Source organism: Coregonus lavaretus (genome assembly GCF_964263955.1).
Source record: "Coregonus lavaretus genome assembly, chromosome: 8".
Taxonomy (NCBI): domain Eukaryota; kingdom Metazoa; phylum Chordata; class Actinopteri; order Salmoniformes; family Salmonidae; genus Coregonus; species Coregonus lavaretus.
Genome location: NC_139995.1, coordinates 41370339 through 41390637, shown reverse-complemented (window position 1 = coordinate 41390637; position 20299 = coordinate 41370339). Strand labels below are relative to the sequence as shown.

The window sequence follows — 20299 nt, the reverse complement described above, 5'->3', positions numbered from 1 at the left end:
CTGCAAAAACACTGACATAGACACAAAAAACTGAAACGCAAGACGTTTTGTGTTGTATTTATCACTTATAAATGCTGAGATTGAAGTGGCACTTCTTGAGCTTATGCCCACCACTCATACAGAGAGTGATATACAGTGAGGGAAAAAAGTATTTGATCCCCTGCTGATTTTGTATGTTTGCCCACTGACAAAGACATGAACAGTCTACAATTTTAATGGTAGGTTTATTTGAACAGTGAGAGACAGAATAACAACAAAAAAATCCAGAAAAACGCATGTCAAAAATATTATGAATTGATTTGCATTTTAATGAGGGAAATAAGTATTTGACCCCTCTGCAAAACATGACTTAGTACTTGGTGGCAAAACCCTTGTTGGAAATCGCAGAGGTCAGACGTTTCTTGTAGTTGGCCACCAGGTTTGCACACATCTGAGGAGGGATTTTGTCCCACTCCTCTTTGCAGATCTTCTCCAAGTCATTAAGGTTTCGAGGCTGACGTTTTGCAACTCGAACGTTCAGCTCCCTCCACAGATTTTCTATGGGATTAAGGTCTGGAGACTGGCTAGGCCACTCCAGGACCTTAATGTGCTTCTTCTTGAGCCACTCCTTTGTTGCCTTGGCCGTGTGTTTTGGGTCATTGTCATGCTGGAATACCCATCCACGACCCATTTCAATGCCCTGGCTGAGGGAAGGAGGTTCTCACCCAAGATTTGACGGTACATGGCCCCGTCCATCGTCCCTTTGATGCGGTGAAGTTGTCCTGTCCCCTTAGCAGAAAAACACCCCCAAAGCATAATGTTTCCACCTCCATGTTTGACGGTGGGGATGGTGTTCTTGGGGTCATAGGCAGCATTCCTCCTCCTCCAAACACGGCGAGTTGAGTTGATGCCAAAGAGCTCGATTTTGGTCTCATCTGACCACAACACTTTCACCCAGTTCTCCTCTGAATCATTCAGATGTTCATTGGCAAACTTCAGACGGGCATGTATATGTGCTTTCTTGAGCAGGGGGACCTTGCGGGCGCAGCAGGATTTCAGTCCTTGACGGCGTAGTGTGTTACCAATTGTTTTCTTGGTGACTATGGCCCCAGCTGCCTTGAGATCATTGACAAGATCCTCCCGTGTAGTTCTGGGCTGATTCCTCACCGTTCTCATGATCATTGCAACTCCACGAGGTGAGATCTTGCATGGAGCCCCAGGCCGAGGGAGATTGACAGTTATTTTGTGTTTTCTCCATTTGCGAATAATCGCACCAACTGTTGTCACCTTCTCACCAAGCTGCTTGGCGATGGTCTTGTAGCCCATTCCAGCCTTGTGTAGGTCTACAATCTTGTCCCTGACATCCTTGGAGAGCTCTTTGGTCTTGGCCATGGTGGAGAGTTTGGAATCTGATTGATTGATTGCTTCTGTGGACAGGTGTCTTTTATACAGGTAACAAACTGAGATTAGGAGCACTCCCTTTAAGAGTGTGCTCCTAATCTCAGCTCGTTACCTTTATAAAAGACACCTGTGAGCCAGAAATCTTTCTGATTGAGAGGGGGTCAAATACTTATTTCCCTCATTAAAATGCAAATCAATTTATAACATTTTTGACATGCGTTGTTCTGGATTTTTTTGTTGTTATTCAGTCTCACACTGTTCAAATAAACCTACCATTAAAATTATAGACTGATCATTTCTTTGTCAGTGGGCAAACGTACAAAATCAGCAGGGGATCAAATACTTTTTTCCCTCACTGTATATGTTCTCAGTACAGTGTTCGTACAAAATTGTGTTTCCCAGGCCTGAAAATGATAAAATACCCAAAGTTTTGGAAAAATCATGGAAATGTATTTCATAATTTCTGATAATATAATTTATTAGGCACAGTTTTAAAATATTTGAGCAATCACATAAAAATCAACATATCAGCCAGGATCAGAATATGACACTTTAGCGTGTCCGTATGTGCGCGCATCACCTGCATGTGTGCGAGAGGGCCGTTGCTCAAGGAGAGACTACAGTTGGACATTTTAGCAGCAGGTAGGCCTAGCCTATAAAATATGATAGAAACAGACTAACTAGGTAGCCAATTCAAAACATATATTGTAGCCTGGCTAGTTATTGCTCTATTTAACTGTTTAGCTATTATTAGCATGTATTAATGTTTTTGTCATGTCCCAAAAAAACTTTACACCGACACTTGCGAATAAGGTCATATAAAGTTGATTTACTTTTTTGAACAATTCATATGATTAATTATTTATTGTATTAGTTGGGATTCTGTTCAATCGCTGTGAATCGAATCATGTGAATAAAAAATTGTAATTTGTGAAACGCGAACAGCAATTTTAGGAAAACATATTAGATAGCCCTTCTTTTGGATTATGTGGCTGCAAAACTTGTTTTTTAGAAACTTAAAGTTGATTTGGGCAGTCAATTTATCGGACATTGCAACTCAATAGATGCTAGTCAGCCTGCAAAATAAACACTTCTAAGGTAGCTAAGATAAATATGACAACTAAAAAAGGTGCATTTCCTGAAAGAAAATAGTTGGCATCGATGCAGTGGTCTAAGGCACTGCATCGCAGTGCTAACTGTGCCACTAGAGATCCTGGTTCGAATCCAGGCTCTGCTGTAGCTGGCCGCAACCGGGAGACAATGGGGCGGCGCACAATTGGCCCAGCGTCGTCCAGGGTAGGGGAGGGAATGGCCGGCAGGGAGGTAGCTCAGTTGGTAGAGCATGGCGTTTGCAACGCCAGGGTTGTGGGTTCGATTCCCACGGGGGGCCAGTATTAAAAAAATAAAAAAATAATAATGTATGCACTAACTGTAAGTCGCTCTGGATAAGAGCGTCTGCTAAATGACGTAAATGTAATGCTTAAAAAATATTTTTTGCCTGCCATAGCCATTTGATATTTGATATATGGAATGAGCTAATTATTTTATAAAGGCAATGTTTTACATCAAGGGTGGTCAACCATCCTCCAGGAGAGCTACTAGGTGTGCAGGCTTTTATTCCAGTCCCCCTCTAACAAACCACATTTTAAAAATGAGCTGCTCAACTAGACCTTGATAAACTGTCTCTGATGTGTTTGAGCAAGGCTGGATCAAAACCCTGCACACCCAGTAGCTCTTCAGACTGAGGTTTGACAACGTGTTTCATACAGTTGCCTAATAGGTATTGTACTTGGTGGGGGGATTAAGTGCCTTGCACAACGACAGGAGATGGTACATGGGAACAAAGACAGCCTCCAAGTGTCGATACCACATTTACAGTGCATTCAGAAAGTATTCAGACCCCTTGACTTTTTTCCACATTTTGTTACGTTACAGCCTTATTCTACAGGTTTCTATAATTTTTTGCCAAAACAAAACAAAAAACAGAAATATCACATTTACATAAGTATTCAGACCCTTTACTCAGTACTTTGTTGAAGAACCTTTGGCAGCGATTACAGCCTCGAGTCTTCTTGGGTATGACGCTACAAGTTTGCCACACCTGTATTTGGGGAGTTTCTCCCATTCTTCTCTGCAGATGCTCTCAAGCTCTGTCAGGTTGGATGGGGAGCGTCGCTGCACAGCTATTTTCAGGTCTCTCCAGAGATGTTCGATCGGGTTCAAGTCCGGGCTCTGGCTTGGCCACTGAAGGACATTCAGAGACTTGTCCCGAAGCCACTCCTGCGTTGTCTTGGCTGTGTGCTTAGGGTCGTTGTCCTGTTGCAAGATGAACCTTCGCCCCAGTCTGAGGCCTTGAGCGTTCTGGAGCAGGTTTTCATCAAGGATCTCTCTGTACTTTGCTCCGTTCATCTTTCCCTCGATCCTGACTAGTCTCACAGTCCCTGCCGCTGAAAAACAACTCTACAGCATGATGCTGCCACCACCATGCTTCACCGTAGGGATGGTGCCAGGTTTCCTCCAGACGTGATGCTTGGCATTCAGGCCAAAGAGTTCAATCTTGGTTTCATCAGACCAGAGAATGTTGTTTCTCATGGTCTGAGAGTCCTTTAGGTGCCTTTTGGAAAACTCCAAGCGGGCTGTCATGTGCCATTTACTGAGGAGTGGCTTCCGTCTGGCCACTCTACCATAAAGGCCTGATTGGTGGAGTGCTGCAGAGATGATTGTCCTTATGGAAGGTTCTCCCATCTCCACAGAGGAACTCTGAAGCTCTGTCAGAGTGACCATCGGGTTCTTGGTCACCTCCCTGACCAAGGCCCTTCTCCCCCAATTGTTCAGTTTGGCCAGGCGGCCAGCTATAGGAAGTCTTAGTGGTTCCAAACTTCTTCCATTTGAGAATGATTGAGGCAACTGTTTTCCTAGGGACCTTCAATGCTGCAGACATTTTTTGGTACCCTTCCCCAGATCTGTGCCTCGACACAATCCTGTCTCGGAGCTCTGGTTTTTGCTCTGACATGCACTGTCAACTGTGGGACCTTATATAGACAGGTGTGTGCCTTTCCAAATCATGTCCAATCAATTGAATTTAGCACAGGTGGACTCCAATCAAGTTGTAGGTGATCAATGAAAACAGGATGCACCTGAGCTCAATTTCGAGTCTTATAGCGAAGGGTCTGAATACTTATGTGAATAAGGTATTTCAGTTTTTCTAAAAACCTGTTTTTGCTTTGTCATCATGGGGTATCGTGTGTAGATTGATGAGGGAAATGTTTTATTTAATCCATTTAAAATAAGGCTGTAACGTAACAAAATGTGGAAAAAGAGAAGGGGTCTGAATACATTCCAAATGCACTGTATGTTTGCTTTTTTTATACGTACATAGAGATGCCGACAAATGTTGGTCATCGAAATTTCATGGTCATGGAGAAGTCATGAAATTCCATCTGTCAAAATGTGTATGAACCCTGTCAATAAAGATATGAGTTGTTTATATGAACCTCCACAGCATCAAGTCTTAGGGATTTGGTGCCTCTAGAATGTTATTGAAATGATATTCTCTGTTTACCCATAGAATTTTAATTACTAGAACGGCATCCCCATTCGAGTCAGTGTTCTGTGATGGGTGGGCCAGCAGACATATTGAGTGTACCCATAGTTCTATTTCTATGTCTTTACCTGTCACAATGTCATTACCTGTAAGTGTATTGTAGTTAACTGTCATGATATCCCTTCGTCCTAATGTGGGTCTCTGGTAATCACTGGGATTTACAATTATTACTAGGGGTTCTCTTTCCAATTCTATTTTTGCTCCTAATGACTGACATTTCTCCTCAATTAATTACTGTACATACCTAAGTATGTCCCTCATCTGATTTCACACTTTGTGGTATTGAAATGATCAATGATGATGACCTTTCATCTGACTGTGACCATTTGGAGTGTCTTTTTCTATCAGGCTATATTCTTCTTGACCAGGAGACTATATCCCTGTCATGATGGCCCTGTCCTTCCTGATACACTGTTTGAAATGTGTCAAAGGGGTAGCTGGAAATATGGGCCACTTGTAATTACTGGGAGATACTACAGCCATTTCAGAATTCTCCTTTTACTCCTGCTGACATTTAACCTCTCTACCATTCATTACTGTACCTACCTTAGTAGTACCTTGGTTTTATGACCTACTTCACCTTGGGAGGAAGATGATGTCTCTTGTTGAATTTAATTAAGCTCCCTTTTTAAAGGAGAAAAATATTATTCCTAGAGTCAGCGGTAGGTCTCCTTCTCTTCCCCCACTGTGTGTGTGAACATTGTGTGTACTGTGTGTGTGAACGTTGTGTGTACTGTGTGTTTGTGTGTGTGAACATTGTGTGTAAAATCAAATCAAATTGTATTTGTCACATACACGTGTTTAGCAAATGTTATTGTGGGTGTAGCGAAATGCTTGTGCTTCTAGCTCCGACAGTGCAGTAATATCTAACAAGTAATATCTAACAATTTCACAACATATACCCAATACACACAAATCTAAGTAAGGAATGGAATTAAGAATATACACTTATATGGACGAGCAATGACAGAGCGGCATGGACTAAGATACAGTAGAATATTATAGAATACAGTATATACATATGAGATGAGTAATGCAAGATATGTAAACATTATTAAAGTGACTAGTGTTCCATTTCTTAAAGTGGCCAGTGATTTATATAGGCAGCAGCAGCCTCTAATGTGCTAGTGATGGCTATTTAACAGTCTGATGGCCTTGAGATAGAAGCTGTTTTTCAGTCTCTTGGTGCCAGCTTTGATGCACCTGTACTGACCTCGCCTTCTGGATGATAGCGGAGTGAACAGGCAGTGGCCGGGTGGTTGATGTCCTTGATGATCTTTTTGGCCTTCCTGTGACATCGGGTGCTGTAGGTGTCCTGGAGGGTGGGTAGTTTGCCCCCGGCAATGCGTTCGGCAGACCGCACCACCCTCTGGAGAGCCCTGTGGTTGCGGGCGGTGCAGTTGCCAAACCAGGCGGTGATACACCCCGACAGGATGCTCTCAATTGTGCATCTGTAAAAGTTTGTGAGAGTTTTAGGTGCTAAGCCAAATTTCTTCAGCCTCCTGAGGTTGAAGAGGCTCTGTTGCGCCTTCTTCACCACACTGTCTGCGTGGGTGGACCATTTCAGTTTGTCAGTGATGTGTACGCCAAGGAACTTGAAGCTTTCCACCTTCTCCACTGCGGTCCCGTCGATGTGGATAGGGGGGTGCACCCTCTGCTGTTTCCTGAAGTACCCGGTGTTTGTGTGTGTGAACGTTGTGTGTACTGTGTGTTTGTGTGTGTGAACGTTGTGTGTACTGTGTGTTTGTGTGAGTGAACATTGTGTGTACTGTGTGTGTGTGCGTGTGCGTGCGTGCGTGAGTGAGTGTGGTAGTAATAGCACTCACACATCTTGATTGAGAGGAGGAAGATTGGCCAGATTGAGGTGTGGAGTTTGCTGCCAGGGGAGATTAGTTTATTTGGTAACACTGGTCACTAATGACTGTACACAGCTATGGCACACATTCCCCCTGACTGGGCCTCTTACCCTTTTCTATTTACTGCACACACTCAAACAATCCAAATATGCTGATATTGAGCTGAATCCAAATATGCCGAAATGCACATGATAATGTTGACCATTGTATCTTGTTTCAAATAATAATAATAATAATGATAGTGATAGATTTATTTTATATACCGCTTTTCATTGCAAGGAGAATCTCAAAGAAATGTAGGGTTCTGGCAGGTCTTAGGCCAGGGGTCGGCAACAGGCGGCCCGCCGGCCAAAACCGTTTCGCGTGTGATTTATTTTTGTTTAAAAAAAGACTGTAAAATCACCAGGAATTCAGCTAAAAAGGAGTTTCATTTAGGAAATCTGTTCCCAAGTATTCCCACAAAAAAATAAAATGTAATCAAGTTATGAAATTATTGTTATTTTCAAATTCTATCTTTGTGGGCTTAATTGTGATCAATTTGCAGTGCCCCCCGACCCGCGGCTGAATCTAGTTGCCTACCCCTGTAATAGGTGATGGTCTTCTACAGCTGACGAGGCAGGCAGTTCAGAGGCTGTAGTAGCATGACCGGAGGGAACCTTGATGTGTTTACCATGTGTTTACGATCGGCAGGAATTTAGCTATGTGGGAAGTGCAGGAAGGAACAGAGAATGGTGACGATATCAGCTATCTTGATCTACACAGACGAGCTAAATCACTTTTTACAACTCTGTTCCCAGGGCCTGTTTCTGCACATCTGCTAACAGTCACATAGATAAAAGGATGTACTTTCTATAAAAGGAGAGAGACAACTCTGTTTGTTGAGCTTTCAACTCCGAACTATTCTTAGTGATGGTTGATTGCTTCATTTTCCCAAATCTTATAATAAAGTTGTAGTTTGAAAGAATCTCTCTTCCTATAGAATTTCTACCACAGAATGCTGTTCAATGACTACAGCTCAGCATTCAACACCATAGTGCTCTCCAAGCTAATCAATAAGCTAAGGACCCTGGGACTGAACACTTCCCTCTGCAACTAGATCCTGGACTTCTTGACGGGCCGCCCCCAGGTGGTGAGGGTAGGCAACAACACATCTGCCACGCTGACCCTCAACACGAGGGCCCCTCAGGGGTGTGTGCTTAGTCCCCTCCTGTACTCCCTGTTCACCCACAATTGTGTGGCCGCGCACGACTCCAACACCATCATTAAGTTTACCGGCGACGCGACGGTGGTAGGCCTGATCACCGATGATGATAAGACCGCCTATAGGGTGGAGGTCATAGACCTGGCAGTGTGGTGCCAGAACAACAACCTCTCCCTCTCCAACTTCAGCAAGACAAAGGAGCTGATCATAGATTACAGGAAATGGAGGGCCGAGCAAACCCCCATTCACATTGACGGGGCTGTAGTGGAGCAGGTCGAGAGCTTCAAGTTCCTCGGTGTCCACATCACCAAGGATCTATCATGGTCTACACACACCAACACAGTCGTGAAGAGGGCACATAAACGCAGCTTCCCCCTCAGGAGGCTGAAAAAATGGGCCCTCAGATCCTCAGAAAGTTCTACAACTGCACCATTGAGGACATCTTGACTAGCTGCATCTCCGCTTGGTATGGCAACTGCTAGGCATCCAACCGCAAGGCGTTACAGAGGGTAGTGCGTACAGCTCAGTACATCACTGGGGCCGAGCTCCCTGCCATCCAGGACCTCTATACCAGGCGGTGTCAGAGAAAGGCCCTAAAACTAGTCAAAGCCTCCAGCCACCAAAGTCATAGACCGTTATCTAGCTACTGCATGGCAAGCGGTAGCTAGCACCAAGTCTGGAACCCTGAACAGCTTCTTCCCCCAAGCTATAAGACTGCTGAATAGTTAGACCAGGTATATACAGTGTATTCGGAAAGTATTGAAACCCCTTGACTTTTTCCACATTTTGTTACGTTACAGTCTTATTCTAAAATTGATTAAATTATTTAAAAACATTTCCTCATCAATCTACACACAATACCCCATAATGACGAAGCGAAAACAGGTTTTTAGAACTTTTTGCACATTTATAAAAATATAAATACCTTATTTACATAAGTCTTCAGACCCTTTGCTATGAGACTCGAAATTGAGCTCAGGTACATAGTGTTTCCATTGATCATCCTTGAGATGTTTCTACAACTTGATTGGAGTCCACCTGTGGTCAATTTAATTGATTGGACATGATTTGGAAAGGCACACACCTGTCTATATAAGGTTCCACAGTTGACAGTGCATGTCTGAGCAAAAACCAAGCCATGAGGTCGAAGGAATTGTCCGTAGAGCTCCGACACAGGATTGTGTCGAGGCACAGATCTGGGGAAGGGTACCAAAACATGTCTGCAGCATTGAAGGTCCCCAAGAACACAGTGTCCTTAATCATTCTTAAATGGAAGAAGTTTAGAACCACTAAGACTCTTTCTAGAGCTGGCCACCTGGCCAAATTGAGCAATCGGGGGAAAAGGGCCTTGGTCAGGGAGGTGACCAAGAACCCGATGGTCACTGACAGAGCTTCAGAGTTCCTCTGTGGAGATGGGAGAACCTTCCAGAAGGACAACCACCTCTGCAGCACTCCACCAATCAGGCCTTTATGGTAGAGTGGCCAGTCGGAAGCCACTCCTCAGTAAATGGCACATGACAGCCCGCTTGGAGTTTGCCAAAAGGCACCTAAAGGACTCTCAGACCATGAGAAATAACATTCTCTGGTCTGATGAAACCAAGATTGAACTCTTTGGCCTGAATGCCAAGCGTCACGTCTGGAGTAAACCTGGCACCATCCCTTCGGTGAAGCATGGTGGTGGCAGCATCATGCTGTGGGAATGTTTTTCAGTGGCAGGGGACTGTGAGACTAGTCAGGATCGAGGGAAAGATGAACGGAGCAAAGTGCAGAGAGATCCTTGATGAAAACCTGCTTGAACCCGATCGAACATCTCTGGAGAGACCTGAAAATAGCTGTGCAGCGACGCTCCCCATCCAACCTGACAGAGCTTGAGAGGATTTGCAGAGAAGAATGGGTGAAACTCCCCAAATACAGGTGTGCCAAGCATGTAGCGTCATACCCAAGAAGACTTCTGTAATCGCTGCCAAAGGTGCTTAAACAAAGTACTGAGTACAGGGTCTAAATACTTATGTAAATGTATTATTACAGTTTTTTTAATTTTTTATACATTTGCTACAATTTCTAAAAACCAGTTTTTGCTTTTCGTTATGGGGTATTGTGTGTAATTTGTTTCGGAAAAAAAACAATTCAATCCATTTTAGAATAGATTTAAACATCATGATCAGGTGCACTTTGTGCTGGGGACAATAAAAGGCCACTCTAAAATGTGCAGTTTTGTCACTCAACACAATGCCACAGATGTCTCAAGTTTTGAGGGAGGTTTGGCATGCTGGCTGCAAGAATGTCCACCAGAGCTGTTGCCAGAGAATTTAATGTTCCTTTCACTACCATAAGTAGCCTCCAACATCGTTTTAGTGATTTTTGGCAATACGTCCAACCGGCCTCACAACCGCAGACCACGTGTAACTACGCCAGCCCAGGACCTCCACATCCGGCTTCTTCACCTGCGCGATCTTCTGAGAATAGCCACCCGGACAGCTGATGAAACTGAGGAGTATTTCGGTCTATAATAAAGCCCTTTTGTAGGGAAAAACTCATTCTGATTGGCTGGGCCTGGCTCCCCAGTGGGTGGGCCTGGCTCCCAAGTGGGTAGACCTATGCCTTCCCAGGCTCACCCATGGCTGTGCCCCTGCCAGGTCATGTGAAATCCATAGATTAGGGCCTAAATAATTCATTTAAACTGTAACTCAGTAAAATCGTTGAAATTGTTGCGTTTATGTTTTTGTTCAGTATATTTGGTTAACTATTGAACTATCTGCATTGACCCTTTTTGCACTAACTTTTTTGTCTCATCACATACGCTGCTGCTGCTGTTTATTATCTGTCACTTTATTCCTAGTTATATATACATACTGTATCTACCTCATTTACCTCGTACCCCTGCACATTAACTCGGTACTGGTACCAAGTGTATATATCCAAGTTATTGTTACTCATTGTGTATTTATTATTACTTTTATTATGTGTTTTACTTTTCTATTATTTCTCTATATTGTCAAAGTGTGTTAGGCTGCTATGCTAACATGATCAGGTCCAATTAAAAAGTGCTATGTTGGCTGCCTATAGGACCCCTTAATTAACACTGAGAAGAAGTTTGAATGGTCTTGAGTTCCCGCCGAGTCACACGTGACGGCTCAGCTCAGAAAGTAAAGTAGTTCTTAGATATAGCACTACATAAGGAATAGGGTGCCATTTGGGATGCAGACACGCAGCCCTAATCTGGTGATGGTGCTGCCAGTGTTAATTAACAATCTGCCAGAATAGCAGTTATAACATGGTAACAACCAGTAATGTAGGGGTTAGATAGTAGGGCTGGGAATTGCCAGGGACCTCACGATACGATATTCACGATACTTAGGTGCCAATACGATATGTATTGCGATTCAATGTTCTAAACATATTGTTCACCATATGTCTGTGCGGAGGGACAAGAGAGAGCCATGAGAAAACGAGTTTTGATCAGTTATGGAAATAAGTGCTGAAAACAAATTGGCTCCCTATTTAAAAAGAAGATGGAGAACAAGAAAAAAATAGAAAAATTTAAAATAAAAATAAAATTGCAATATTATCAAAACGATACAATGTATCGTCAAAAATAATATCCTGATATGTAACTGTATAGATTTTTTTCTACATTCACTATTATATAGACAGTATACTCTTTCTCTCTCTCTCCCTCTCTCTCTCTCTCTCTCTCCACCTCCCCCAGTTTCTGAAAGTAAAAACCCACCTGAAGAATGATTCTCCAACTCTTCACCTCCATTTATTTACGCTAGCTATATTCTGCAGTATTCTACAGTTTCAGCTATGCTGGCCTATGCAAACCCTTGGGAAACCCACCTATCGAACCATCCAATAATGGGATTTATAAATAAATTATCTGGCCTCCCGAACGGAGTGATCTCTATAATATATACAACTTTTGGAAAGCTCAACTTTTTCAGAAAGTATTCACACCCCTTGACTTTTTCCACATTTTGTTGTGTTCAGAGGTAAAAATTGATTACATTGAGATTTTGTGTCACTGGCCTACACACAATACCCCATAATGTCAAAGTGGAATTATGTTTTTAGACATTTTACAATTCATAAAATATGAAAAGCTGAAACGTCTTGAGTCAATATGTATTCAACCCCTTTGTTATGGCAATCATAAGTAAGTTCATGAGTAAAAATGTGCTTAACAAGTCACATAATACGTTACATGGACTCTGTGTGCAATAATAGTGTTTAACATAATTTTTTTATGACTACCTTATCTCTGTACCCCACACATACAATTCTCTGTAAAGTCCCTCATTCGAGCAGTGAATTTCAAACACACACCTGTTGGTAGATGGGTAAAACATTTTAATAATAATCAAACATTTAATATTAAATCAAATCCAATTTGATTTGTCACATGCGCCGAATACAACAGGTGTAGACCTTACAGTGTAAAGCTTACTTACAAGCCCTTAACCAACAATGCAGTTTTAAGAAAAATAAGAGTTAAGTAAAAAATTGATGAGAAAAAAAGAAAAAGAAAGAACAAATAATTAAAGAGCAGTAGTAAAATAACAGTAGCAAGGCTGTATTTTTAGTCAAAATAATTGAGGTAATGTGTACATGTAGGTAGAGTTAAAGTGACTATGCATAGATAATAAACAGAAGCTGTTAAGAACCCTTTTAGACCTAGACTTGGCGCTCCGGTACCGCTTGCCGTGCGGTAGCAGAGAGAACAGTCTATGACTAGGGTGGCTGGAGTCTTTGACCATTTTTAGGGCCTTCATTTGACACCGCGTGGTATAGAGGTCCTGGATGGCAGGAAGCTTGGCCCCAGTGATGTACTGGGCCGTACGCACTGCCACTGTTGTGTCAACAGCAAACTTAATGATGGTGTTGGAGTCTTGCCTGGCCATGCAGTCATGAGTGAAAAGGGAGTACAGGAGGGGACTGAGCACGCACCCCTGAGGGGCCCCCGTGTTGTGGATCAGCGTGGCAGATGTGTTGTTATATACCCTTACCACCTCGTGTTGGCCCGTCAGGAAGTCCAGGATCCAGTTGCAGAGGGAGGTGTTTAGTCCCAGGGTCCTTAGCTTAGTGATGAGCTTTGAGGGCACTATGGTGTTGAACGCTGAGCTGTAGTCAATGAATAGCATTCTCACGTAGGTGTTCCTTTTGTTTAGGTGGGAAAGGGCAGTGTGGAGTGCAAAAGAGATTGCATCATCCGTGGATCTGTTGGGGTGGTATGCAAATTGGAGTGGGTCTAGGGTTTCTGGGATAATGGTGTTTATGTGAGCCATGACCAGCCTTTCAAAGCACTTCATGGCTACAGACGTGAGTGCTACGGGTCTGTAGTCATTTAGGCAGGTTACCTTAGTGTTCTTGGGCACAGGGACTATGGTGGTCTGCTTGAAACATGTTGGTGTTACAGACTCAGTCAGGGACAGGTTGAAAATGTCAGTGAAGACACTTGCCAGTTGGTCAGCGCATGCTCGGAGTACACGTCCTGGTAATCCGTCTTGCCCTGCGGCCTTGTGAATGTTGACCTGTTTAAAGGTCTTGCTCACATCGGCTACGGAGACAGTGATCACACAGTCGTCCGGAACAGCTGATGCTCTCATGCATGCTTCAGTGTTGCTTGCCTTTAAGCAAGCATAGAAGTAATTTAGCTCATCTGGTAGTTTCGTGTCACTGGGCAGCTCGTGGCTGTGCTTCCCTTTGTAGTCTGTAATAGTTTGCAAGCCCTGCCACATCTGACGAGTGTCGGAGCCGGTGTAGTACGATTCAATCTTAGTCCTGTATTGATGCTTTGCCTGTTTGATGGTTCGTTGGAGGGCATAGCAGGATTTCTTATAAGTGTCCAGGTTAGAGTCCCGCTCCTTGAAATGCGGCATCTCTATCCTTTAGCTCAGTATGGATGTTGCCTGTAATCCATGACTTCTGGTACGTACGGTCACTGTGGGGACAACGTCATCAATGCACTTTTTGATGAAGCCAGTGACTATTGTGGTGTACTCCTCAATGCCATCGGAAGAATCCCGGAACATATTCCAGTCTGTGCTAGCAAAACAGTCCTATAGCTTAGCATCTGCGTCATCTGACCACTTCTTTATTGATCGAGTCACTGGTACTTCCTGCTTTAGTTTTTGCTTGTAAGCAGGAATCAGGAGGATAGAATTATGGTCAGATTTGCCAAATGGAGGGCGAGGGAGAGCTTTGTACGCGTCTCTGTGTGTGGAGTAAAGGTGGTCTAGAGTTTTTTCTTCTGGTTGCACATTTAACATGCTGGTAAAAATTAGGTAAAACTGATTTAAGTTTTGCTGCATTTTCCTGTTTGCTTATGGCCTTATACAGCTCATTGAGTGCGGTCTTAGTCCCAGCATTGGTTTGTGGTGGTAAATAGACAGCTACGTAAAATATAGATGAAAACTCTCTTGGTAAATAGTGTGGTCTACAGCTTATCATGAGATACTCTACCTCAGGCGAGCAAAACCTCGAGACTTCCTTAATATTAGATTTCGTGCACCAGCTGTTGTTTACAAATATACGCAGACCGCCACCCCTCTGACTGTCTATCTATCCATCTATCTATCTATCTGTCTATATGTCCTGTCTATATGTCTATCTGGCTGTCTATCTATATGTCCTGTCTATCTATCTGTCTGTCTATCTGTCTTGTCTGTCTTATCTGTCTGTCTATCTGTCTGTCTTATCTGTCTATATGTCCTATCTGTCTGTCTGTCTGTCTGTCTGTCTGTCTGTGTGTCCTGTCTGTCTGTCTGTCTGGTCTGTGTTTGTTGATACACATGTTTTTTATATGCTCATCATTTTCATTGATTCTGCTTAGTAACACAGTGCCAACAAAAAGGTGTGCACTCTCCTTAGTCTTACTTGTTCTCCCCATGTATTTTTCTCCCTAAGTGCGGCCTCTACCTATTCTTACTCTCTCTCCCTGTCTCACTAGGTGCGGACTCCAACAGTGAGTGCAGTTCAGGGAGTGGTGTTCTCCTGTCAGACAGCAGAGAGACCTCCCTAGCACCATCCAGCGTCTCCTCCCTGCTCCGACACGACAGAGGAGGAACAGGAGGAGGTGAAGACCGCAGCGACAGGAGCACCAGCTCCTCCTCCTTTGAGGAGTTGGACATGGAACTCCCTGATGGACAGGAGGAGGAGGCGGGGACAGAGCAAGCCAGCGACGCCCCCTGCAACAAGCACCTAAAGACGACCACAGAGGAGAGGGGGGTTAAAGCCGGGGGGGAGGAGTGAGGGGATGAAGTGGGGGAGAAGAAGAAGAGGAGGTTGGGGGAGGAGGAGAGAATTCTAATGTGCAGTTTTCTATGGCTCTTTCTCAATGAGTTTTTCCTTGATTCCCCCCATTGTGGACCTTCTCCTCCAATATGGTTGAGGTGAGGAAATAGGATGCAGGGAATCACAGAAAGACTTATTGAGATAGCGCCATAGTGTGTTCCTATAAGTATAGTTTTTTTTATTCCCAAACCTATTTTGAGGTGATGAGTCAGTCTGATGAGTGTGTTGTGTTGAGCTGTTGGTCAGGCAGAGTACCAAAGGGAAAATGGTCTCCTTCTTTCTGTCCTGCTGTTGGTTGCTGACAGAAATAGCCTACTTGAAATAAACAATTATCAGAAATACGTCAGGTAACCTGAGTTTCTTGAAGTTTTTAAGTATTTCGTTGATATAAATAGCAAAATGATGCATGGTGAATAAGTGTGTTTGGATGCGTTTTAGATTTTTTAAAACTTGATTGTTATGTTTTTACTATTAAAATGATGATTATCATCCCTTGTGACTTAGTAATGTTTTGACCTTCATCCTGTAATTGCAGTAAAACTGTAGTGTATCTATATTTGAGATGATCTTACTTTTGACTTTCATATAGTGTTTTTCTTTTGTGTAAAAAAACAACAATTTAGAATATTCTGTTTGTTTGGGTATGTAAAAGTGCTCAATGTTTTTCCATACTGTTTATTTTCCCCATCCTTTCAATCTTTCCAAACAACTTTTAAAATCTATAAAATCAGTATAAGTACTGTATTGTCACGATCGTCTAAGGAGGAGGACCAATGCGCAGCGTTGAAGGTGAACATATTTATTTAGAGAATGATCACACGATCAAAACAACAGACGATAACGTGATGTCTACGGTTTAACACAAACCAAATAAGAACAAGAAACCACAACGAATGAAAGCCTAACGGCTACCTAAGTATGACTCCCAATCAGAGACAACGAGCTACAGCCGTCTCTGATTGGGAGCCACCCTGGCCAACATAGAAATGAAAAACATAGAAACTAACACCCTGGCTCAACATACGAGAGTCCCCCGAGCCAGGGCGTGACAGTACCCCCCCCTAAAGGCGCGGACTCCGACCGCGCCAACCAAACACAACAGGGGAGGGACCGGGTGGGCACTCCGCCTTGGCGGCGGATCCGGCTCCGGGCATGATCCCCACTCGCTCTCTAACCCCCCAAAGTACCCCTGGTCCGGTCTGGCCCTGCTGACCGGAGCTGGACTGCACACTGGTGGAGCGGATTGCTCTAGCTCCGGCGTGAAGCAGCTGACCCGTGCTGAACCAGGCACCAGTGGAACAGGCACGGGCTGTGCCGGACTGACGACGCACACCACTGGCTTGGTGTGGGGAGCAGGGACGGCCCGAGCCGGGCTGACGAAACGCACCCCTGACTTGGTGCGGGGAGCAGGAGCGGGCCAAACCGGGCTGACGAAACGCACCACTGACTTGGTGCGGGGAGCAGGAACGGGCCGAGCCGGGCTGACGAAGCGCACCACTGACTTGGTGCGGGGAGCAGGAACGGGCCGAGCCGGGCTGACGAAGCGCACCACTGACTAGGTGCGGGGAGCAGGAACGGGCCGAGCCGGGCTGACGAAGCGCACCACTGACTTGGTGCGGGGAGCAGGAACGGGCCGAGCCGGGCTGACGAAGCGCACCACTGACTTGGTGCGGGGAGCAGGAACAGGCCGGACCGTACTGGGAACACACACCACTGGCCCTACGTGGGGATCAGGAACAGGCCGGCCCGGACTGGCAACACACGCCAGTACCTCTCGCCGTGCCTCTACATCCTCCTTCCCCCTGGTGACCAGTGACTCCCGTAACCTGGCGGCCTCCTGCTGCCCCGTCGTCCACGGCGTTAGCCCCCCCCTAAAAAATGTATGGGCTTCACTCCTACCCGTGGCCAAGGCCTCCATCCCTCTTGCCAGACTCGCACTCATCTCCTCCCAAGTCCATCCTCTCTCCTCGTCACGCTGCTTGATCCAGTCGAGGTGGTTTCTTCTGTCACGATCGTCTAAGGAGGAGGACCAATGCGCAGCGTTGAAGGTGAACATATTTATTTAGAGAATGATCACACGATCAAAACAACAGACGATAACGTGATGTCTACGGTTTAACACAAACCAAATAAGAACAAGAAACCACAACGAATGAAAGCCTAACGGCTACCTAAGTATGACTCCCAATCAGAGACAACGAGCTACAGCCGTCTCTGATTGGGAGCCACCCTGGCCAACATAGAAATTAAAAACATAGAATCTAACACCCTGGCTCAACATACGAGAGTCCCCCGAGCCAGGGCGTGACATGTATATGTATAAGCCGGGTCGTTCGAGCCCTGAATGCTGAAAGCTGTGGTATATTAGACTGTATACCACGGGTATGACAAAAACAATACTTTTTACTGGTCTAATTAAGTTGGCTACTAGTTTATCATAGCAATAAGGCACCTTGGGGTGTTGTCTGTCTGTCTATCTGTTTATGTCTTATCTGTTTGTCTGTCTGTCTGTCTGTCTATCTATCTCTCTATATGTCTTGTCTGTCTGTCTATCATCTGTCTATATGTCTGTCTTGTCTATCTATATGTCTTGTCTGTCTGTCTCTGTCTGTCTGTCTGTCTATATGTCCTGTCTATCTGTCTTTCTTGTCTCTCTCTATCTGGCTGTCTGTCTATATGTCCTGTCTATCTATCCATCTGTCTATATGTCCTGTCTGTATGTCTTGTCTGTCTCTATCTGGCTGTCTGTCTATCTATATGTCCTGTCTGTCTGTCTGTCTGTCTATATGTCCATCTATCTATCTGTCTTGTCTGTCTGTCCTTATGTCTTGAATGTCTGTAGGTCTTGTCTGTCTTTCTTACTGTCTTATCTGTATATCTATCTATCTGCCTATCTATCTATCTATCTGTCTGTCTGTCTGTCTGTCTGTCTGTCTGTCTCTTATCTGTCTATATGTATTGTCAGTCAGTCTGTCTGTCTGTCTCTATCTGGCTGTCTATATGTCTTATCTGTCTATCTGTCTTATCTGTCTATATGCCTTATCTGTCTGTCTGTCTATATGCCTTATCTGTCTGTCTGTCTATATGTCTTGTCTATCTATCTGTCTATATGTCTTGCCTATATGTCTTGTCTATCTATCTGTCTATATGTCTTGTCTATATGTCTTGCCTATATGTCTTGTCTATCTATCTGTCTATATGTCTTGTCTATATGTCTTGCCTATATGTCTTGTCTATCTATCTGTCTATATGTCTTGTCTATATGTCTTGCCTATATGTCTTGTCTATCTATCTGTCTTATCTATCTAGCTCTCTTATCTATCTGTCTGTCTATGTGTCCTGTCTGTCTGTCTGTGGTCTGTGTTTGTTGATTGACATGTTTTATATGCTCATCATTTTCATTGATTCTGCTTAGTAACACAGTGCCAACAAAAAGGTGTGCACTCTCCTTAGTCTTACTTGTTCTCCCCATGTATTTTTCTCCCTAAGTGCGGCCTCTACCTATTCTTACTCTCTCTCCCTGTCTCACTAGGTGCGGACTCCAACAGTGAGTGCAGTTCAGGGAGTGGTGTTCTCCAGTCAGACAGCAGAGAGACGGGGGAGAATGAAGGAAGGAAAAGAAGAAGAGGAGGTTGGGGGAGGAGGAGAGAATTCTAATGTGCAGTTTTCTATGGCTCTTTCTCAATGAGTTTTTCCTTGATTCCTCCCATTGTGGACCTTCTCCTCCAATATGGTTGAGGTGAGGAAATAGGATGCAGGGAATCACAGAAAGACTTATTGAGATAGAGTGTGTTCCTATAAGTATTGTTTTTTTTATTCCCGAACCTATTTTGAGGTGATGAGTCAGTCTGATGAGTGTGTTGTGTTGAGCTGTTGGTCAGGCAGAGTACCAAAGGGAAAATGGTCTCCTTCTTTCTGTCCTGCTGTTGGTTGGCTGACAGAAAATAGTCTACTTGAAATAAACAATTATCAGAAATACGTCAGGTAACCTGAGTTTCTTGAAATCCATGTTTGTTTTTAAGTATTTCGTTGATATAAATAGCAAAATGATGCATGGTGAATAAGTGTGTTTGGATGCATTTTAGATTTTTTTTACTTGATTGTTATGTTTTTACTATTAAAATGATGATTATCATCCCTTGTGACTGAGTAATGTTTTGACCTTCATCCTGTAATTGCAGTAAAACTGTAGTGTATCTATATTTGAGATGATCTTACTTTTGACTTTCATATAGTGTTTTTCTTGTGTGTAAAAAAACAACAATTTAGAATATTCTGTTTGTTTGGGTATGTAAAAGTGCTCAATGTTTTTCCATACTGTTTATTTTCCCCATTCTTTCAATCTTTCCAAACAACTTTTTAAATCTATAAAATCAGTATAAGTACTGTATAAGCTGGGTGGTTCGAGCCCTGAATGCTGAAAGCCGTGGTATACCACGGGTATGACAAAAATAATCATTTTTACTGGTCTAATTAAGTTGGCAACCAGTTTATAATAGCAATAAGGCACCTCGGAGGGATTGTGGTATATGGCCAATATACCAAGGCTAAGGGCTGTATCCAGGCACTCCGCTTTGTGTAGTGCATAAGAACAGCCCTTAGCCGTGGTATATTGGCCATATACCACACCTCCTCTGGTATAAACCGGGTAATTTGGGTCCTGGCTGCTGATTGGCTGAAACAGCATTTCAGACGTGTCTATATAAGAAAATATACCACTGGTATGATGCAAAAATACTTGTTTACTGTTCTATTTATGTTGGTAACCAGTTTATAATAGCAATAGCACCTTGGGTTTGTGGTAGTATACCCCCCCCCCCCCCCCCCCCCGGGCCTTATTGCTTAATTCTATCATACAGACGCCCATGTTTTCCAAATAGTCTCCATGACGACCAAACCCTAAACGTGTTTGTGTGATACAATTGCATGCCATGCATACAGTGGGGAAAAAATGTATTTAGTCAG

At 43.8% G+C, this 20299-nt stretch overlaps 1 protein-coding gene across 1 annotated transcript in view; it reads left to right on the top strand.

Moving 5' to 3' along the window:
• Window positions 1-15823, top strand: part of LOC311134173 (testis-expressed protein 264-like) — a 114450-nt gene extending 98627 nt beyond the window's left edge. Inside the window, exon 4 of the mRNA XM_084167784.1 lies at window positions 14991-15823. Within this exon, the coding sequence (XP_084023910.1) occupies window positions 14991-15292 (302 nt within the window). The 3' untranslated portion in view covers window positions 15293-15823. The remainder of the gene's footprint in view (window positions 1-14990) is intronic.
• Window positions 15824-20299: the final 4476 nt, after the last annotated feature.